General features: G+C 35.3%; 1 protein-coding gene across 1 annotated transcript in view; it reads left to right on the plus strand.

Annotated features, from left to right (window-relative positions):
* The window catches only part of Klp3A (kinesin-like protein 3A), a 188,479-nt gene extending 172,509 nt beyond the window's left edge, over window positions 1-15,970 (plus strand). The window contains exons 23-24 of the mRNA XM_090380432.1: window positions 11,416-11,543; window positions 15,814-15,970. Coding sequence (XP_090236558.1) covers window positions 11,416-11,543; window positions 15,814-15,970 — 285 coding nt within the window. The remainder of the gene's footprint in view (window positions 1-11,415; window positions 11,544-15,813) is intronic.
* Window positions 15,971-18,296: the final 2,326 nt, after the last annotated feature.

Below are 18,296 nucleotides of genomic sequence, written 5' to 3' on the forward strand. Positions count from 1 at the left end.
TCCTTTATCTAAATCTTGATTTTCCAATATGTGTGTGCTAAGACTGTTCAAGAGAAGAATGCTACATATCATGATTGACTTGTTTCCAATTCTTCAGTTTCATTTTCTGTCTACACCAAAGCTCACAACAATTGTAAAGCAGTTATTAATCAGTCCAAACTAGATTTTGAACAGGCTAAGAGTAGAAAACTTGCTTCTTGCCCTAATGGTAGCCGAGCATTCTGGTCTCTTGCTAAAGCTATTGGCCACAACTTTTGCCCATCTCTGCTTCCACCTCTCTCAAAACCAGATGCTTCTATTGTCACTTCAGCCAAGGATAAAACTGACCTGCTAGCATCCCATTTTTCTTCCAAATCATGTATTAATGATCTTGATAAAACACCTCCCACCATTCCCAACATGCTCCATTCAATGTCTTGTGGTCTTCTGTCAAAAGAATGTCAGAAGGATTTTGACAAATCTTGATGCTACGAAAGCTCCAGGTCCTGATGGTATTTCACCGCTTGTTCTTAAAACCTGCGCTCCTGAACTTACTCCTATTCTTTGCTGCCTTTTTTTTCACTATCTTATTCCAAAGGTGTTTTTCCTTCTGCTTGGAAATTTGCTCATATCCAGCCAGTTCCTAAAAAAGGGTGACAAATCTCTCCCATTCAATTATCGTCCCATTGTAATTACTTCTACTCTTTCAAAAATAATGGAGAAATCAATTAATCGCCAACTCTTAAACTACCTAGAAACCTTCTGTCTTGAAAGATCATCAGTATGGATTCTATCAGTGTCGATCCACTGGTGATATTCTGGCTTATGTTACCCATTTATGGACAAATTCAATGGAAAAGTTTGGTGAAACACAAGCAGTTGCTCTTGACATCTCAAAGGCTTTCAATCGTGTTTGGCATAAAGGTCTTCTAAACAAGCTTCCATCTTATGGTTTGCCAACTATTTTTTGTAATTGTTTATCCAGTTTTCTCTTTTACCGTTCACTGAGTGTGATGTTAGATAGCTCTCTGTCTTCTAACTTCTCCACTAATGCTGGTGTCCCCATGTTTTCCTCTTGTATATTAATGACCTTCCATTGACCGGAAATCCTATCCATAGTTTTGCTGATGATAGCACATTTCATTCCACTTTCCAGTTTGAGAAACGTCACCCTGTTCAATCAGCTTCAACTTCTCGAATATCTGCTACCAATTCCTTAAATGCCGATCTCTAGGTAATTCTCCAGTGGGGCAAAGACAACTTTGTTGATTTCAATCTTTAAAAACTCAGTCCTGTCTTATATCTCGCAAAAAGATATAAGACTTCTGCTCCTGCACTTGTCTTTGGTGACACTCTGATTTCTAGGCAAGGTGATATATCTCTTTTGGGGATTACCCTGACTCAACCAACTAATCTCTCTTGGCACAAGCACATTACAAATATTGCTTCCTCTGCATCTAAAAAATCTTGGTTTTCTCTTTCTCTCTCAGCATTGCTTTTCTTCCAAACAGCTGTTCACTCTGTACAAATCACAAAACCACCCTAGCATGGAATATTGTTCTCATATCTGGGGCAGTGCCCACAAAACCAATCTCAGGCGTCTATATTCCATTCAGAAGAGGGCATGTAAGGTTAATTAATGCCTCATCTCTAGCAGAGTCTCTTCACTCTCTGTCTCATAGATGTACTGTTTCTGCTGCATGCCTTTTCTACGGACACTTCCATGGACACTGTTCTTCTGAATTGACTTCTATAATTCCTGCTCTCTCTTTCAAAACAGTCTGAACATGTGTTGCCACCAGCGAACATCCATTTACTGTCCAACTTCAAACATAGAACCAACTTTTCATCTTCCTTGTGTATTCATTCAACTGCCGTTTTCTGCAACGACCTTCCTTCATACGTATTTCCAGAAAATTGAAGTCTACAGAAGTCCAAGTCTAATGTCAACAAATATCTTCTTTCGTCTTCTCAACCTCCAACCCATGCATGGTACTAAGTACTATAGTTCTAATATCTCTCGTGTTTGGGGTTTTCATAAAAAAAAAAAAAAAGAAAGAAAAGAAAAAGTGGTATAATAAGATGACATTTGGTCCAAGACATTGTAGAGTTTTATTTAGTGGCCACTGACTGTACTCTCAAAAAATTGGGTTTAAGGTTGAAAAAAATAACCAAAAAGTACAGTTTATAAGGTAAAAATTAAACTGCAGCCATTATCAATCCACTGCAGGATGGAAGCCCCCTCAACAATTCATGCTGGCGGAAATGACCATAATCTGCCACGCTGGTCCGGTGTGGGTTGGCAGATCGACCGTGTTTAGCAGTCAGGAGCTTGAACTCCTGTCCACTCAAAGAGCGGGGGTGCAGTAGCACATTCACACGGGAGTGAAATTTTTATGAATTATAAACATTTATAATTCATAAAAATTTCACTTTCATAAAAAAACTCGATCAAAAAATTTTTCAGGCTGAGCATACTGTTTCCAGCATCATCGCTGTGTTAACCAAGAAGTTTCCACAAAGTTATTTGAAAGCCAGCCATGTATTTATAGTTCTAATAAAAACTGGGGCTTTGTTCAAAGCTTTTATCCTGCAGAACCTTTCTGATTTGAGAGCGTTTAAAGATTTTCACTTTCATGGCAATAAATAATCTTTGGAAATTTCTCACTTTAGCATAAAATCCTCTCAAATTTATCTTACTCATCACTTTCACAAAACTCTTCATTCATCATCAGCCATTTTCAATCCACTGCAGAATGAAGGCCTCCCCAGCAACTTTTCAGTTCCTTCTGTTTTGTGCAATGACCATCGATTTACTACCCACGAACTTGTGAATTTCATCTGTCTATCTCCGTTGTTGTCTTCCAGATTTTCTTTTAGCTCCTCTTGGGTACCACTCTGTTATTTTCTTAGTCCATCTGTCATCATGTCTTCGAGCTATATGTCCTGCCCAAGTCCATTTCAGTTGTTTAGTTTTGATAAGAATGTCCTTTATTTGCTGCCTAATCCATGAGTTTCTCTTCTTATCTAGCAGTGTGATTCCCAATATAGTTCGTTTCATTCTTCGTTGTGTAGTTTCCAGCTTCTCTTCCGTTCTTATGGTGAGCGCCCAAATTTCACTTCCATAAGTCATGGTGGGGAGTATACATTGGTTATTTCTTCAAAATCATAATCTATGGGGTAACTATGCCTTGTCTTTCCAGTGCCCGAAACATTGCCTTATGTTGTATGGAGTCAAATGCCTTTTCATAATCCACAAATGCCTAGCCTAATGGCATTTTATATTCATTTACTTTCTCCATTTGCTGCGTTATTACGTGAAGGTGATCCATAGTTGAGAATCCTGTCCTAAAGCCAGTTTGCTCTTTCTGCAGATTCTCATCAAGTATTCATTCTAATATGTTAGTAATGACCCTTGTGAACAACTTGTAGATGCAGGACAACAAGCTAATTGGTCTGTAATTTCCAATTTCTCATTTCTCTCCTTTCTTATGCTGCAAAATTATGATTGCATTATTCCACTTCTTATCTGTCACGCCTTTCCTAATGTATTTTGTGAAGAGTCTTACCGGGTTCTGTGTCATGTCTCCTCCTCCCAATTTTAGCAACTCTACAGTAACTTCCTCTTCACCCAGGGCTTTCTGATTCTTCATTTTCTTCAGTGCATGTTCTACCTCATCAGAAAGGATATCTTGTATGTCGTATGTGTTGCTAATTTGTGATCCATCATTCCCTCACTCCTTATATAATTCTTTATAGTAGTCTTCTGCTATTTGAATTATGCCTTCTCTGCTATTTATAAGTACACCATTGCTATTCTTCAGTTTCAGTATCATTTGTCTTTCTGTATTACTGCTCGTGGCTGCTGATTTAAGTCCTTTGTTTTCCCTTAATGCTTGTTCTACTTTTCTTGTGTTAAATCTTCGTATGTCCTCTGAGTCTCTTTCTAATGGCTTTGCATAACTCAGTATACTCAATTTTATCCTTGTCAGTGTTTCTCTTGCTCATCATTCTCTTTGGTTCATCATGACAAGTATTTCTTGACTAACTTTTTCTTCTTGTGGATTTCTTTTTAACTAACTTTTTCTGCTTTTGGATTTCTTTTTAACTATAGGTTTCTTGGGCTTTATCACTTTCAGAAAGTTGTTGTTGTATTCCTCATCGATATCTTGGTCCTGAATGGTCTGCAGAAGCTCAAACTTGTTCTTAAGTTCCAGTACATACTGCTTTTTCTCCTCTTCTGTTATATTGAAGACCTTCATATTATTTACTCGAGTCTGTTTTTTTCCTTTTCTTACATCTATATCAAGTGTGCATCTTGTCATTCTGTGATCACTTCCAGCATTTACCTTGTTCTGGACGGTAACGTCATTAGTTGTTAATCCATTTCAGCTCTTCCGTGTCCACTTCCAACATTTACCGTATTTCCCCATGTATAAGACGCACCTTTTTTCGAAAAATTTGGGGTCTAAAAACTGGGTGTGTCTTATACAGTGGTTGTAGATTTTTTTACTTGCATTTCCCACTTTTTCGCACTTGTTGTCTTTGCACTCATTGTTTCGCACTTGTTACCGGTATATTAGGTTACGTTTTGCCACATTCTGCCCAGAAATGGGTCAGAAAACATTTTCGTACAGTGCTGAATTCAAGTTAAAAGTGATCCAGTTTGCAAAAGTGAATGGAAATCATCCGTGCTGCTGAACGTAAGTTTGGTCCTCCTCCAACTGAGAAAACAATCAGAGACTGGCTACGGGAAGAAGAAACCCTACTGAAAATGCCACGGCAGAAGAAGGCCATGAGAGGCAAGTCAGAAAAATGGCCTGATTTAGAGAGGTAATTGAAGAGCAAAGGGCAATTGGAATTCCTGTGTCCACAAAGATGGTTCAGCATGAAGAATTGCTGATGAAAAAGAAGTTACTGATTTCAAAGGAGGACACAATTTGTGCTTCAGGTTCATGAAACGGAATGGACTAAGCATGCGTACACGCACCAGACTTTCCCAAAAGATGCCTGAAAGCTATGAGCAGAAGGTCCTTGAATTTCATCATTTTGTCATTCAATGTTGGAAGACATCAGTTTGAGTTGGGACAGATTGCAAATATAGACGAAGTCCCCCTTCAATTTGATGTCCCAAGTAACAGAACTGTTGATAAGAATGGGATGAAAACTGTAACTGTGAAGACAAGTGGACATGAAAAGAGCCATTATACAGTTGTTCTAACTTGTTGTGCCGACGGAACCAAGCTACCTCGTATGCTGATTTTCAAACACAAAACAATGCCAAAAGAAGACATTCCTCGAGGAGTGATTGTCCACGTTCATGACAAGGGTTGGATGAATCAGGATGGGATGAAGATCGTTTGAGAAAGTTTGGAGCAGGAGACCAGGTGGGCTCTTACGCAAACCTGCACTATTTGTGCTTGATCAGTTCAGGGCACACATAACAAAAAATACAAAGAAGATTGCTGCAGAGCAAAAAACAAAACTTGCCGTCATACTTGGAGGCTTGACATCCCAGCTCCAACCACTTGATGTCAGCATTAACAAACCCTTCAAAGCTGCCATGAGAGACGAATGGAACCAATGGATGGTCTTCTGGGGACAATTTGACACCAACAGGAAGAGTGAAGAAACCAACTATAGGGGAAGTTTGTACCTGTGTGAAAAGATCCTGGGATAATATCAAGATTGAGATCGTTGTCAAGTCATTTAAGAAGTGTGGCATTTCAAATGCCATAGATGGAACTGAGGACGAGGCAATATATGAAGACAGTGATTCGTCATCAGACACAGATGAGGACAAGCTAATGGATGGGAGTTTTGACAGTGATGAGTTGCATGAATTTTATGATGAATAAAACTTGAGTTCAATAACTTTATGTAATACTTTTTTTTTTTTTTTTTTCAAATTTCGGGCCCCAAAATTAAGGTGCGTCTTATACATGGGGAAATACGGTATCTTGTTCAGGACGGTAACATCGTTCGCTGTATATCTTCTGTTAGTGGGGATGAAGTCGATTTCATTAGTTGTTAATCCATTTGGGCTCTTCTATGTTCACCCTTTTCTTGAAAAAAGTGTTCATTACTGACATTCCTTGAGATTATGCAACTTCCACAAGTCTTACACCTCTTTCATTTCTTTCACCAATTCCAAAATTTCCTATAGTTTCCTATAACTTCATATAGGAAACTATAGGAAATTATAGGAAAGTCCCCCGTAATAATGCTGTAGTGGGTTTTCTGTTCATCTAGAAGTCTCTCAATTTCGGTGTACATTTCTTCAATCTCTTCATCATTATGGCTTGATGTTGATGCATAAATCATTATACCCTTTAGTTTATACCTCTTATAAATCCTCAGAACTAGTCTTTGACACCCTTGTTGATGTACATTTGAATTCTAAAATGTTTTTTTATATCTTTGTGGACCAGAAAGCCAACCCCATCTTTGCTCTTTTCACTGTTTCCATTGGTGTACAGTAGATTTCCACTTGATAAACTTGTGTTTCATTTCTTCTTCTTGTGTCAGCCAAACCGATGATGTTCCAATTCATTTTCTAATTCTTTTTCCAGCCCTAATATCCTGTCTTCACCAATGAGTGATCTTACCTTGTAACAATAGGCCAGGTTCAGTTTCCATGCATGGCAGCCTGGTCGTACCTAGAGATTCTTAGCACTCTCTGCTTCCACTCTGATCCTCTTGCTGCCATAAGATGGGGAGTTAAAGCTGCTGTGGACTGAGGGCCATTTGTTTCATCGTGTTGTCAAATTCTTCATTAGGCCAGGTTTAATATGAAGAGATAGAAGGAAAATGAAGAACTGGAGCCACAAATGGAACAAGCTGTATACATACTACTTGTTTCTGGCTCATATGTAATTCTTTGAGGCCAGTCACAGTGGTCTGTGGTAGAAAAGCTATATCATAGGCATAGGAAACAACAACAATATTTTGTGAACTCTCCTTGCATATCCATTAACATACTAATGACTTTGAGATCAATACAGTAATTCTATTGAGTTCTGTATTGAATTGCTTCAAGTGGTGTCCATGTCATGGATTGTCTCCTTCAGATGAATAGATTGGGCAGTGGGGAAGAATGGCCTTAAGTTCTTATTATGCAAGAGAACAGCTTTCAGACTGTTGGGATGTAGTTTGTGCTTGTGATAATTCCCTAAAAACTCTATATCAAACTCCTTCTAAACGTGCACTGGCAGTTTCTTTGGAAGTTGGTGAGAGTCTGTCCATTCTCTGTTTCGGATGAAATGATTTGGGCATAGATCATGTCATACAGCTTTATAGCACTTTCTGCATACATCACATGCCCATGTGAGTTCAGTTTACATTTTTGTAAACTGAGCTCACATGGTCCTGATAATAATAACCAGGCAATGATGTATATTCTCTTTATACATGTATTAGCATTTAGTATTAGTAGTGATAAATGATGCAAGAAAGCAATCTTATACTGCATAAAAAAAAAATAAAAATATATATATATATATATATATCTCCCCCATATCACCTGTCCCTTCCCCTAATAGTTTGTCTAGTTCTTTTTTTTTTTTTTGTATTTATTCAAGCTGCCCACCTCTACAACACCAGGTGGATGTTTGTTCCAACAATGAACTACCTGCTGGCTGAAGTCAAATTTCCACACATCTATCCTGCAATCATCCTTCGTCAACTTGAATTTATGTTCTCTCTTGTATAGTCTGAGTAAGTAAGAGAAAAGATGCCATCAGCATTAAGCTTATGCAATCCATTCAAAGTCTTAAACACCCCACTCAGATCTCACAAGTGCCTGGTCTCCAGATGTTGCAATTTGCTGTGATGAAACCTTTCTTGGTAAAACTATCCCTTTTGTTCCCTTTACCAATCTCTCTGCACTGTTCCAGCAGATCTACATCCTTTCTAAAATGAGGCCTTCAGACCTCTATACTCAAGATATGGCCTAAGCATTGCTTGGTACAATAGGGTAATCGCCTCCTTATTCCTGCGCAAAGTTCCTGTATATCATTGACAAAACCCCCATGAGCTGTCCTGGCAACCTGTCGACACTGCTCAGAGAACTTCATATCTAATTGCACAATTTTCCCAGTCTTTTTCATTTTCCACTACCCTGATTATAGTACCACCAGTTGATGTGTTACTCTGGGATTACCTACATATCCATATGCAGTACCTTGCACTTGTCAATGTTAAATTTCAATTGCCATTTCTCAGCCCATCTGCCTAATTATTCTAGATCTCGTTGTAGCAGCCCATTCTACCAACCTTCATATCATCTGAAAACGTAGATACATTGAGCCTGATATACCTTCATCAGTATCATTAATAAAGATTGAAAACAACAATGAGCCCAGCACTGAACCCTGGGGAACTCCACAAATAACAGTAGTCCAAGAAGAGCAGTGCCCATTGTTAACCACTCTGTCTTCTCCCATCCAACCATCCCTTTATCCATTGCGGTAACTTTCCCTTATTGCCACACTGCACCAGTTTGTACAGCAGTCTTTTATTTTACTTTTATTATTATTTTTATTTTACTTATAGTTTTATTTTTCTTATTTATTTTTATTTTACTTATTAATATTATTTTACTTTTGTTATTCAAAGGTCAGCTGGATAATTACCTACGGGAGGAGGGAAATGCATAGGTTGTCTATTTACTTTTCTTTTATTATTTTTTGATTATTTATTTTATTTAATTTTATTATTATTATTATTTTACTCTTCTTTTTTTTTTTTTTTTTTTCTTGCTGGTGCAGCCTTAGGCTTCCCTGCACCATATGACCATTATGGTACTAATACTATTTGTACAGCAGTCAAGCATGATAGAAATGCACTTCTCTCACATTTGATCCATACATCTTCCAAAAGAAGCACTGGCTTCCTTCAGCTGTTGTTTACATCTCCTGGTGGTAAACCATTCCCGAGTGTGTGAGATATTTGATGTTAATTTCAAGCTTTGCTGCCACACTGCTGGGTATTTTGTAATGTTGTCATTTTTTAACATGTAAAAAAATACCTAAAGTGTGTTGACAATTGTGTTCATAAAATCTTGAAAATAAATTGACATGAAAAAATTTTAAGGTTATAAAATGGCATATTGATCCCAAGGTGCATCTATAGGTTAGAAAAAAATTTGTGGGCCCATCAGAGGATTAATATTATTATCTACACAATGACTTATAAAGAACATTAAATAAATATTATTTCAGTTTGAGATGTATTATTTTTATGTTTTGCCACTGGAGGAAATATTTTAATGCTGTTCAGAAAAATATGCTTTTAGTTTTAGTGAGTACTTGCCTATTAGATCATAAGTACAATGAGAATATATCACAGCAGTTATTTTCAAAATTGAATATACACATACCTTATTGTTATAGTTTTTATATCAATTTTTATTTAACATTTTTATCTGATCCCACTGCTGTTTTCAGTTCTTAACTAATAATTGAAAGTTGTGATGAATAATGCCCATGGATAAAAGTAATAGTAAGATTCACTTCACTGGATTAAAATAGCATTTAATTTGGAATTTTGAGGAATTTAAAATATATCAGACATTGCTTGATTTATAGTACATAAGTACAGTTTATTTTAATTAAAATACAGTAAAATTTTGTTGCAACAAATATCATTTGTTGCAACAAAATTGAAATTTTCATTCTAATGAAAATTTCAATATCCCAAAAATGTTTCTAAACCCTGGCCAACTTCCCATATTATTGGTGCATTGTAAGTCTCATTTGAACAGTTGGATAGTTTGATGAAAAATTCATTACAAGTAAATAAATTTTAATAAATTTAATATTGAGTTAGTTCAAAGTCAGTTTTAGCAAATCCATTTCCTTCAACAATTCATGTTGAGGGAAATGGATCATAATCTGCCACGCTGGTCCAGTGCGGGTTGGCAGCTCAACCGTATTTAGCAGTCAGGGGCTTGAACCCCAGTCTACTCAAAGAATGTGTGTGCTACTGCACTCCCGCTCTTGACCACTCGGCTGCGGAGGTCCTTGGAATGGGGTATTACCAATATATTGAGGTAATGATGATCGTTCTGTGTTCTTCATAAAACAAATGCTACTGCAGATCCGCAACAACAATTAGGTTGAGAAGTTGCACATCTCAAAAGGTACAATTGTTGCCGTCCTGATTCAGTTCCTATAACATGTGCAGTCATTGTTAATGGTAGATAGGGACAGGTGGCAACAGCGCATGAAATTCCTGCTGCAAAATAAACCAAAAATTCAAAGAATTGATCTCAAACATCCCTTCATTAAAATTTGTTGGATGATGGAAGAAACTTTTTGTAGAAAGTTTTATTCATCCATACATTGATATGGATTTTTCCGCCATTTGTATAAAACTGTTATTATTAGAAATTTTTATCACTACTTTAGAAAATATTTACACTGAAAGTGAGACCCCTCTTTGGGTGAAGACTATGGCTGGTTTGGCCGCAGCTTTAACACGGCCTTGAACTACAGCCCTCTAATTTTCACCTCCATGCCAAGAAAAATAATGGGAGTCAGTAGTTAAAGGAGTAATGCAAGTTCCTCTTATTAGGAATGGGGGCCATAAGGCAATTACAGTATGGATTTGTTAAAGTAAAGCATGCTTGATCATTCTGATTAACTACCATAAGGTCATCAAAAAAATAACTGGATGCAAAGAATCATTTTGACATAATATACTTATTTCAGTAAAGTCTCTGATGGTGTGCTACAGGGTCAGTCTGTTGGGCCCCTTACTGTTTTTAATATTTATTAATGATATTGTAAGTATTTTGAGTTTAATGTCTAACTTTGCTGTTGATGCAAATGTGCATGGCGTTTAATGACAGTAATCAGAGTATGCTACTTCAAGGAGATCTAAATAAGCTAAATGGATGAGCTTAAAAGTGGCAACTAAGTTTATCCTTTGATGATTGCAAGATACTGCATTTTGGGGGTGGCAGTAATCCAAAAATATTCAAATTTTTTTCAGTGCACACAGCATGCAGATTGGCTTGAGAACATAAAATTGACTTTTACAAACAAAGCCATATGAGCCATAAGAACTGGAGCTATTGGCTTTAATAGTCGTTAGTAAAAATTTCTGAAGGACAAGAATTAGTAATTTAATTTCTCAAAATTTAAAATTAGCACTATTTTAATGCAGCGAAGTGTCATACTCAGTAACAAATTTGTGTTTGTACATTACCAGTCATTATTTATGACTGGCCGTACACAAGTACATTAACAAGAATAGTAATTCTTAACTCTCCTCTCTCTCTCTCTCTCTCTCTCTCTCTCTCTCTCTCTCTCTCTCTCTCTCTCTCTCTCTCGTCCCTGCATAGGTGACTGAAATTTCAAAATTTTACATGAAAAACCATGAAATTTAAACTGTTCTCATATTAAAAAAAAAAAAAAAATTCTTATTTTCAAGAGTGAAGACAATGATGCAACTGATCCAAATGATGCAACTTTCAATGTATCTGAATTTCAAATGCCTTCAGAACCTAATGCAACTTTTTCAAAAGTTCTCACAGAAGCTAACGGTGGTATTTCTTCAAAGTAAGTGTTTTATTATCTATATTTATTATCTATATGCTGTATATTTTTTTATTTGTAAGAGAAATTCTTAAAAATATGGTATATTTAAAGTGAATGTCAAGGTAACCAGGGTCTCTGTGGTGATAGGCTGTTTTCACTTTTGTCACCTCTGGAAAGTTTCCCACAGCATTTTTCCTCCATGATAATTTCTTAGGTTGTACTGTAGGGATGAGTATGACACCCCAGTGACTGCTTGTGTTCCAAGTAGCGAATGAACAAAAGCATCTGAATTCCCTGAGCATCCGAAAAAATGGTGGCCATAATCTTGCGAGCTGAAGGTTGTATCCAAAATTTTTTGGGTAGGGGAGAATCAATGCAATGGAAGCACAAGGGTTATGCTTCCATTGCATTGATTCTTGCTTATTTTCAGGATCCCTTCCATAAAGTTCTAAATTCTCCTCACAACACTGTACTCTGAATTGCATCTGCACAGGGGTCAGAAATCTGGGGACCCACCTCGCACCATGGAGGATGGTTATAGCTGTTCCCTCAGATATGTCACATTTTCTAGAGACTTGAGACACCTTTAAACATCTGCCATTCAGCACAAGGGTTTCCACAGCTTGGCACATCTCTGGAGTGGTTGCTGTCACATGCCTTCCTGGACGTGGATCATCTTCAGTGGGCTCTCTATCCCACTTGAATTGTTTTGACTAGAATTTCACCTGGTACTCTGAAGGTGCACTGTTACCATACACAGCCACCATCTTTTCATGAATTGCCTTTGGCCCATTTCCTTCTTTGGTAAGAAACTTGATGACTGAACAATGCTCCAATTTCAGCAAATCCATAATATGATACAGGTGTCCTTCTTTTTTTGTTACAGCAGCACAACCTAAAAACATAATGGGATCAAAATTAGTACGATTCAAGTTGAGATATGTAGGAACATGATACGTCATGAATCATTGAAATATAATTGTGGGAAGTACCTTAGGTAGATAATTTATTATAACTTCTTGGGTTATTGAACGCCTCTTGTAGCAAAAGGATCCAAGGAGATGATGTTCAATTTTGGCAGTTACATTTTCTTTGTCCTCAACTTCATGAGATCTCTTTCCTTTGAGGAGAGTTTTCACCTTGGGAAAGTGGGAGAAGTCCAGTGGTGCTAGATTGGGAGAGTAGGGTGGTTGGTTGATCTGTACATTGCGACGTTCATCAGAAATATCTTCACAACAAGTGCAGAATGGACAGGGGCATTGTCATAAAACAAGAACCAGCTACCTTAATCTCAAAATTGAGATCACATCATTGATGACTCTCTCCCCTTCAGGTGCAAATTCCTCATGAATTGCACCCTGTTTATCAAAAAACATGATCAGCAATGTTAGATCCTGGATTTTTGTAAACATCTTTTTGTGTCTTGGTGATGATTTCGAAACCCACCGCATGCTCTGACACTTTGTCTATGGGTCGTACTGAAACATCCAAAACTCATCTCTAGTGACAATATTGTCAAGGAAATTAGGATTGTCTTGACAAGTCTGGATGATTCATCTTTGCATGATGACACTATACGTTGCTTCTGCTTATCCACAAGGTTGTACATCACAAACTTTGCACTGACCTTCCTTTTCCTAAATCTTCATGCAGAATTTGAGAAATAATCTTCTTATTCATATCCAACTTGTTAGCCATCATTGTGATGTTCATGCAACGATATCTTGCCACAACAAGAACTTTTGCAACTTCATTTTGAGAAATTAACAGATGCCCACTTCTTGGGTCATTACAAACATCCCCATGCCCATCTTTGAATCTCTTATATGATTCATAGACACTGGTACAATTTAATGTTTCATCACCATAAAGAGTTTTTTTAACATTTCATATGTTTCTGTTGCAGATTTTCCCAGTTTAAAGCAAAATTTGATATTCATTTGTTGCTTCATTGCAAAATCATGGTGCAGAGCAGTAACACTACCAATGAAATTGGTTGTTACTTGCAATCTGGCAGCCTACTGGAAAAAAATTCGAATGACAACATACAACTTCCATTTATTTTCACACTGGTCAATTATACAGCACCAGTCCAGGAACTTTATTGCCACACCTTGTATGACATGTTTATTTAGAAATATTTCTTGTTCATTAATTTTTTCCAGTAAAATTACTATTGTCACCTTTTTATCCTTAAGTAACATAACTTATTTATGTGTGTTATGCTTCTCCAAAGAATTTTCTGGTTCAAATTCTGCAGTTGACTAATTAATGTTTGACACTAAGTTCAAGTAGGACATGAGAGAATTTTTTAAACAATGAAATAATTCAAACATTTAATCTTTAGGCTGACAAAAATATATAAGATCAACAAATAAAAATTTCCATGGTTACTGCAATAAAACAGTTCTCTAATAAGACTGTTCTTGGCTTATCTTTAGAGTAAAAATCAGATATATATATTCCTCCTATACCAGTGCTTCACGTATTTATGCTCTATTTAGGTGAAAAGTAAAACAAGACTTACCCTTTTCTCTGTAATGATCATCAGACTGGCCTTTAAATCTTTAAATGTAATTTGGTTTGTGTTATCTTTATTTTACATAATAGTGGAAAATGTGTGTACTATGTTTATCTTCAAAGCATGAAGAGAATTTTTTTTTTTTAGGTGTTAGCTAAACAAAGAAAATTCACACTGTTAATTAATTCACTAAAATATTGAGCCATATCCATGAGAAACGTGAATCTGAAATAAAATACTATTTCCAGCTTTGATCCATATAAACCCCTTTTGAGCATTATTTGGAGCTAAAAAGAGTCATAATCATTTTCATAATATCTGCTAAAATTTCCATTTCCTTTTCCCTAACAGAACTTTACCTATCTTCTGCTCTTTTAAGTTGCTGTGTAACTTGCTGACATTACTTTATTCATCATATGAATTCCCCTTCTTCTCTGTATCAGTAGCCATTTTACTGTCCCAGCAAACTTCAAATCATGGAACAATAACATAAACTTCCTTTTACAATACAACCATGTTAAACAAAACTTTACCAAATTTCAAAGTACAATTACAGGTGAGCCCTTTTTATCTTATTTTACTGTAAGTGTATTTTTATATTGCTCTCTGAATAAATCACATACAGTCTGGGCCAACTTTAGGGTTAGGCTGAGTAGGCACTGGCCTAGGGGTGGCAAGGTTTACCGGGTGCCGCCAATGCCCTAAACCTTGGTACCCCTAGACCTTGGCCCAAATAGGTAAAATTAATCATTCAAAAAAATTTAAATTTTTGCATCAGCGAAGGGGGTGCCATCAGTAAATGCAGCCTAGGGGCAACATATACCCCTGAGCGAGCCCTGCATACAGTATATTATTAATATATTTGTACATAACAATATGCTCGGGGGCAACATATACAATAAACAATCTTATTTTTTTAACTAATTTACATTTCAATTTTACGAACAGGTATTAAGCAGTAAATATGCAATATAATCAAGCAACTTTTGTGCTGTCAAAATTCATAATGGCAGTGGTTATTAGTTAGGAAAAAAAAAAAAAAGAATGTAACCTAAGTGGCTGGCTGAAATATATTTTTTGCTTTGGAAAATGTTTTCTGCTTCAGTTTTGTATCTCTACTTATGAATGGCCATTTTTTTTTTTTTTTTTTTTTTTTTTGCACAATGAAAATCAGTGAAGTTACTTATTGATATAAAGAAGCATTCTTGTTAAAATTTGTTCAGTTTTGTAGGTTGCAAACCCTTGAAACTGGTCTTCTGTGTGTTAACATGATGGGGGAGCTTTAAAGGGCTTCAGTAAATTAAATAATGGGGATGTCTGTTTTATTTTGCAGGTAGCACAGACTGGAGTACTTGCACTTAAATTAAAGGAGGATAGTTGTAGCATGGTATAAGAAAAATTTATACAGTTTCTTCTTTTTTCTGGGCCATGTTTGTATGTACTCAACACAACAGTGGCTTTTCTGAGATAATTATGTTAAATACTTTCATGTATTTCTCCTTGGACAAAAATGCATGATCTCATGATCATCAACATTTATGATGGTTTGTATAAGTTATGAATTTTTTAAATCTTCTATTAATGTACTCCTTAAAGTATCACCATTCGTTTCATGTTAGTTTAACACCATTTACCTCTAAACTGTCAGTTTAATGCCTGTTTTAGTGTGTATGGAATGAATGTTATTAACTCATTAAAATATACTTTTCATGGATAATAATGTATCAATGCAAATCAAAAACAGAGTAATATCTTATTATTGCTTTTTAGGAATGTGCTTAATGGTCCAGTGAAAGAAGGAAAAGGCAGAAGAGGTCAAACTACATCAGAAGAGGCAGCAGAGATCGCAGAACAAGGAATTCTTAGACAAAAGCACAAACTATACAAACCTCAGAATTCAAGTTTTTTTAGTCAACCTACAGCATGATCATAATGAGGAAATAATGTGTGGATAAAACAGACATAATATTTTGTATGATGTTACAGGTTTTTTGTAGTCCCTGTTAAACCATAGTTTAACAAGATTCTGGTGTACATATTTTTATAAAGCATTCTTCCCACCCCTTTTGGTGTAAACTATTTTATAAAATGAATTCCATGATAGTGAAGTGACGATAAAAATCAAATTTCTTATACACTCTTCATGGTTTTAAAAGAATATTATCGTGTATTTTCCCAGTGGTGTATTCTTTGTATTTTAGATGTGGACTTCTGGTGTCATAAACTCTGATATTGTAATGATATTTGTAAATGTTTAAGAAATTAATTTTTCTTGAACATGTCTTCAGTAACATGGGATTGGTATTCAAAAAAAATAAAAAATCAATCTTTTGTTTCAGGCAGGTTCTTACGTTATCAGTAATTGCTAATTTTTTATATCTAATTTTTTATTACAACAGTGAATATTATTGAAAGTACAATCAACATTTTTTTGTAAAAACATAATTAAGAATATTTGACAATGGACAAAATTGTAAAATTCATAAAAATATAATTGTTTCCTTATTGTACATTGATTAATTACTTCTTAACATCATTCTAATTAACATTGATTCATTATAATTCTCATGGAAACTATAGTCATTTGCATTGCATCATGTTGATAAAGTGTTGTAAAAATATGTCACTTTCATTCATTTCTAATTTATTAAAAATAAAGAAGTTCTTTCCAAAACTGTATATTGTTCTGCTATCCTTGTTATACCTATATGACAAATAAGTTACCATATTTCTGAATGTAATTGCTATGCTGATTTTGACAGTTGCAAATAAATGAAATGTGTTGCATAATGATTAGGGCTAGGCATATGTCATGGCCTTGATTTTCCACATTGCCATGAATTATCCCATTTTATTTAGAATAAACTACTCTAAAACGATTACAATATTTGTTTTCTATGTAAAATTTCTATAAACCTTATACAGAAATTGATCAAGTCCTTTCATTAAAACATTGTTAAGGGCAAACAGAGGACAATTCATCAGCAGTGTTGGTACCTCATTTTGGAAGTAGTACACAGTGTGTTGTATGCATTCAGGAGCCTGTCTGTTAGTGAATGTTAGCATATCACAGTCAGTTGGGCAGACTACATAATCAGTGAACGGTATTCATATGTCAGTCCAGCTATTTTATGAAATTATGCATGGTGTGGGTTTTTTTTTTTTATTAAGATAAAATTACTTCTAGTAAATTTATAATTCATTTAATTCAAGAAAGGTGGGGACACTGATTGCTGCCTTTTCTTGAATTTTCTACTCCAGAGCTTCCAAATTTTGACCATTGGCAGGAGATTTCTAGAACTAATTTTTAAGAGAAAATAAATGATGGGCATATTGTTAGTTTTGATTTCCCATTTAATTAGCACTTTAGTCCAATAGTTCTCAAACTTTTCCTGTAGAACACAAATTTTCTGTGAGGTGGACTGAGCTGTTCTGTCACTGAAATTTAATAATGTTAGTGAATTTATTCAATTTTAACTTTTACTCCCACAAATGTTTTTTAAATCATTGTACCTTCTAGCAGTCAGTAGTAAGACAATATGAGTGAACAAGTGGTAAAAAAAAAAATTAAGGATGAGAATTTAATAATATTCAAGGTATAGACATGCTGCAACTTGCATACTACTTATGTTTTAAAATTTATATAAAGCTGTAATTTAAATAATTAAATAAAAGTATATTTATATTTTTTATTTGATTTTTGTTATATTACCTTCCCTGTGATTTTTTTACACATTTTTTTTTCATTTTCCCCCACGACAAATGCCTAGCTCTAATAATAGTCTGTGTATGCACCATAAAAGAAACTGTGGACCTAAAATTACATGAAATTGATTTCAAAAAAAGCCCATGACAATTGTTTAAAAATCCTTCACTTAAATTAATGATTAACAATTTCCAGAATGAGTTTGTCTTACTTCACAAAGACTTAAATTTAATTAATTGCTGGCTTGTGACTTTTCCACTTCTGTGGAAAGTTTCTTCATTAAGTTTTGAAAATTTGTAAAAATAAAAACTATACATAAACACTTTTAGTTGATCAAAGGACCAATCAAGTCCAGTACACCTTCAGTGGGAAATATTTTGAATAAATTAAAGACTTAAATTTTCATATTTCCCAATGTACATTGAGTAAAAATAAAAAGGTAAGCTTTAATTAATTCAAAATAAATAATTTTAAATATTTTTGAAATATTGACTTGATTGCTCAAAATTAGAGTGAATTATCAGAAATCAAACTTTGGATGCTGAAA

This window comes from Mastigoproctus giganteus, chromosome 8 (assembly GCF_048544385.1).
Source record: "Mastigoproctus giganteus isolate SK-2022 chromosome 8, ASM4854438v1, whole genome shotgun sequence".
Taxonomy (NCBI): Eukaryota; Metazoa; Arthropoda; class Arachnida; order Uropygi; family Thelyphonidae; genus Mastigoproctus; species Mastigoproctus giganteus.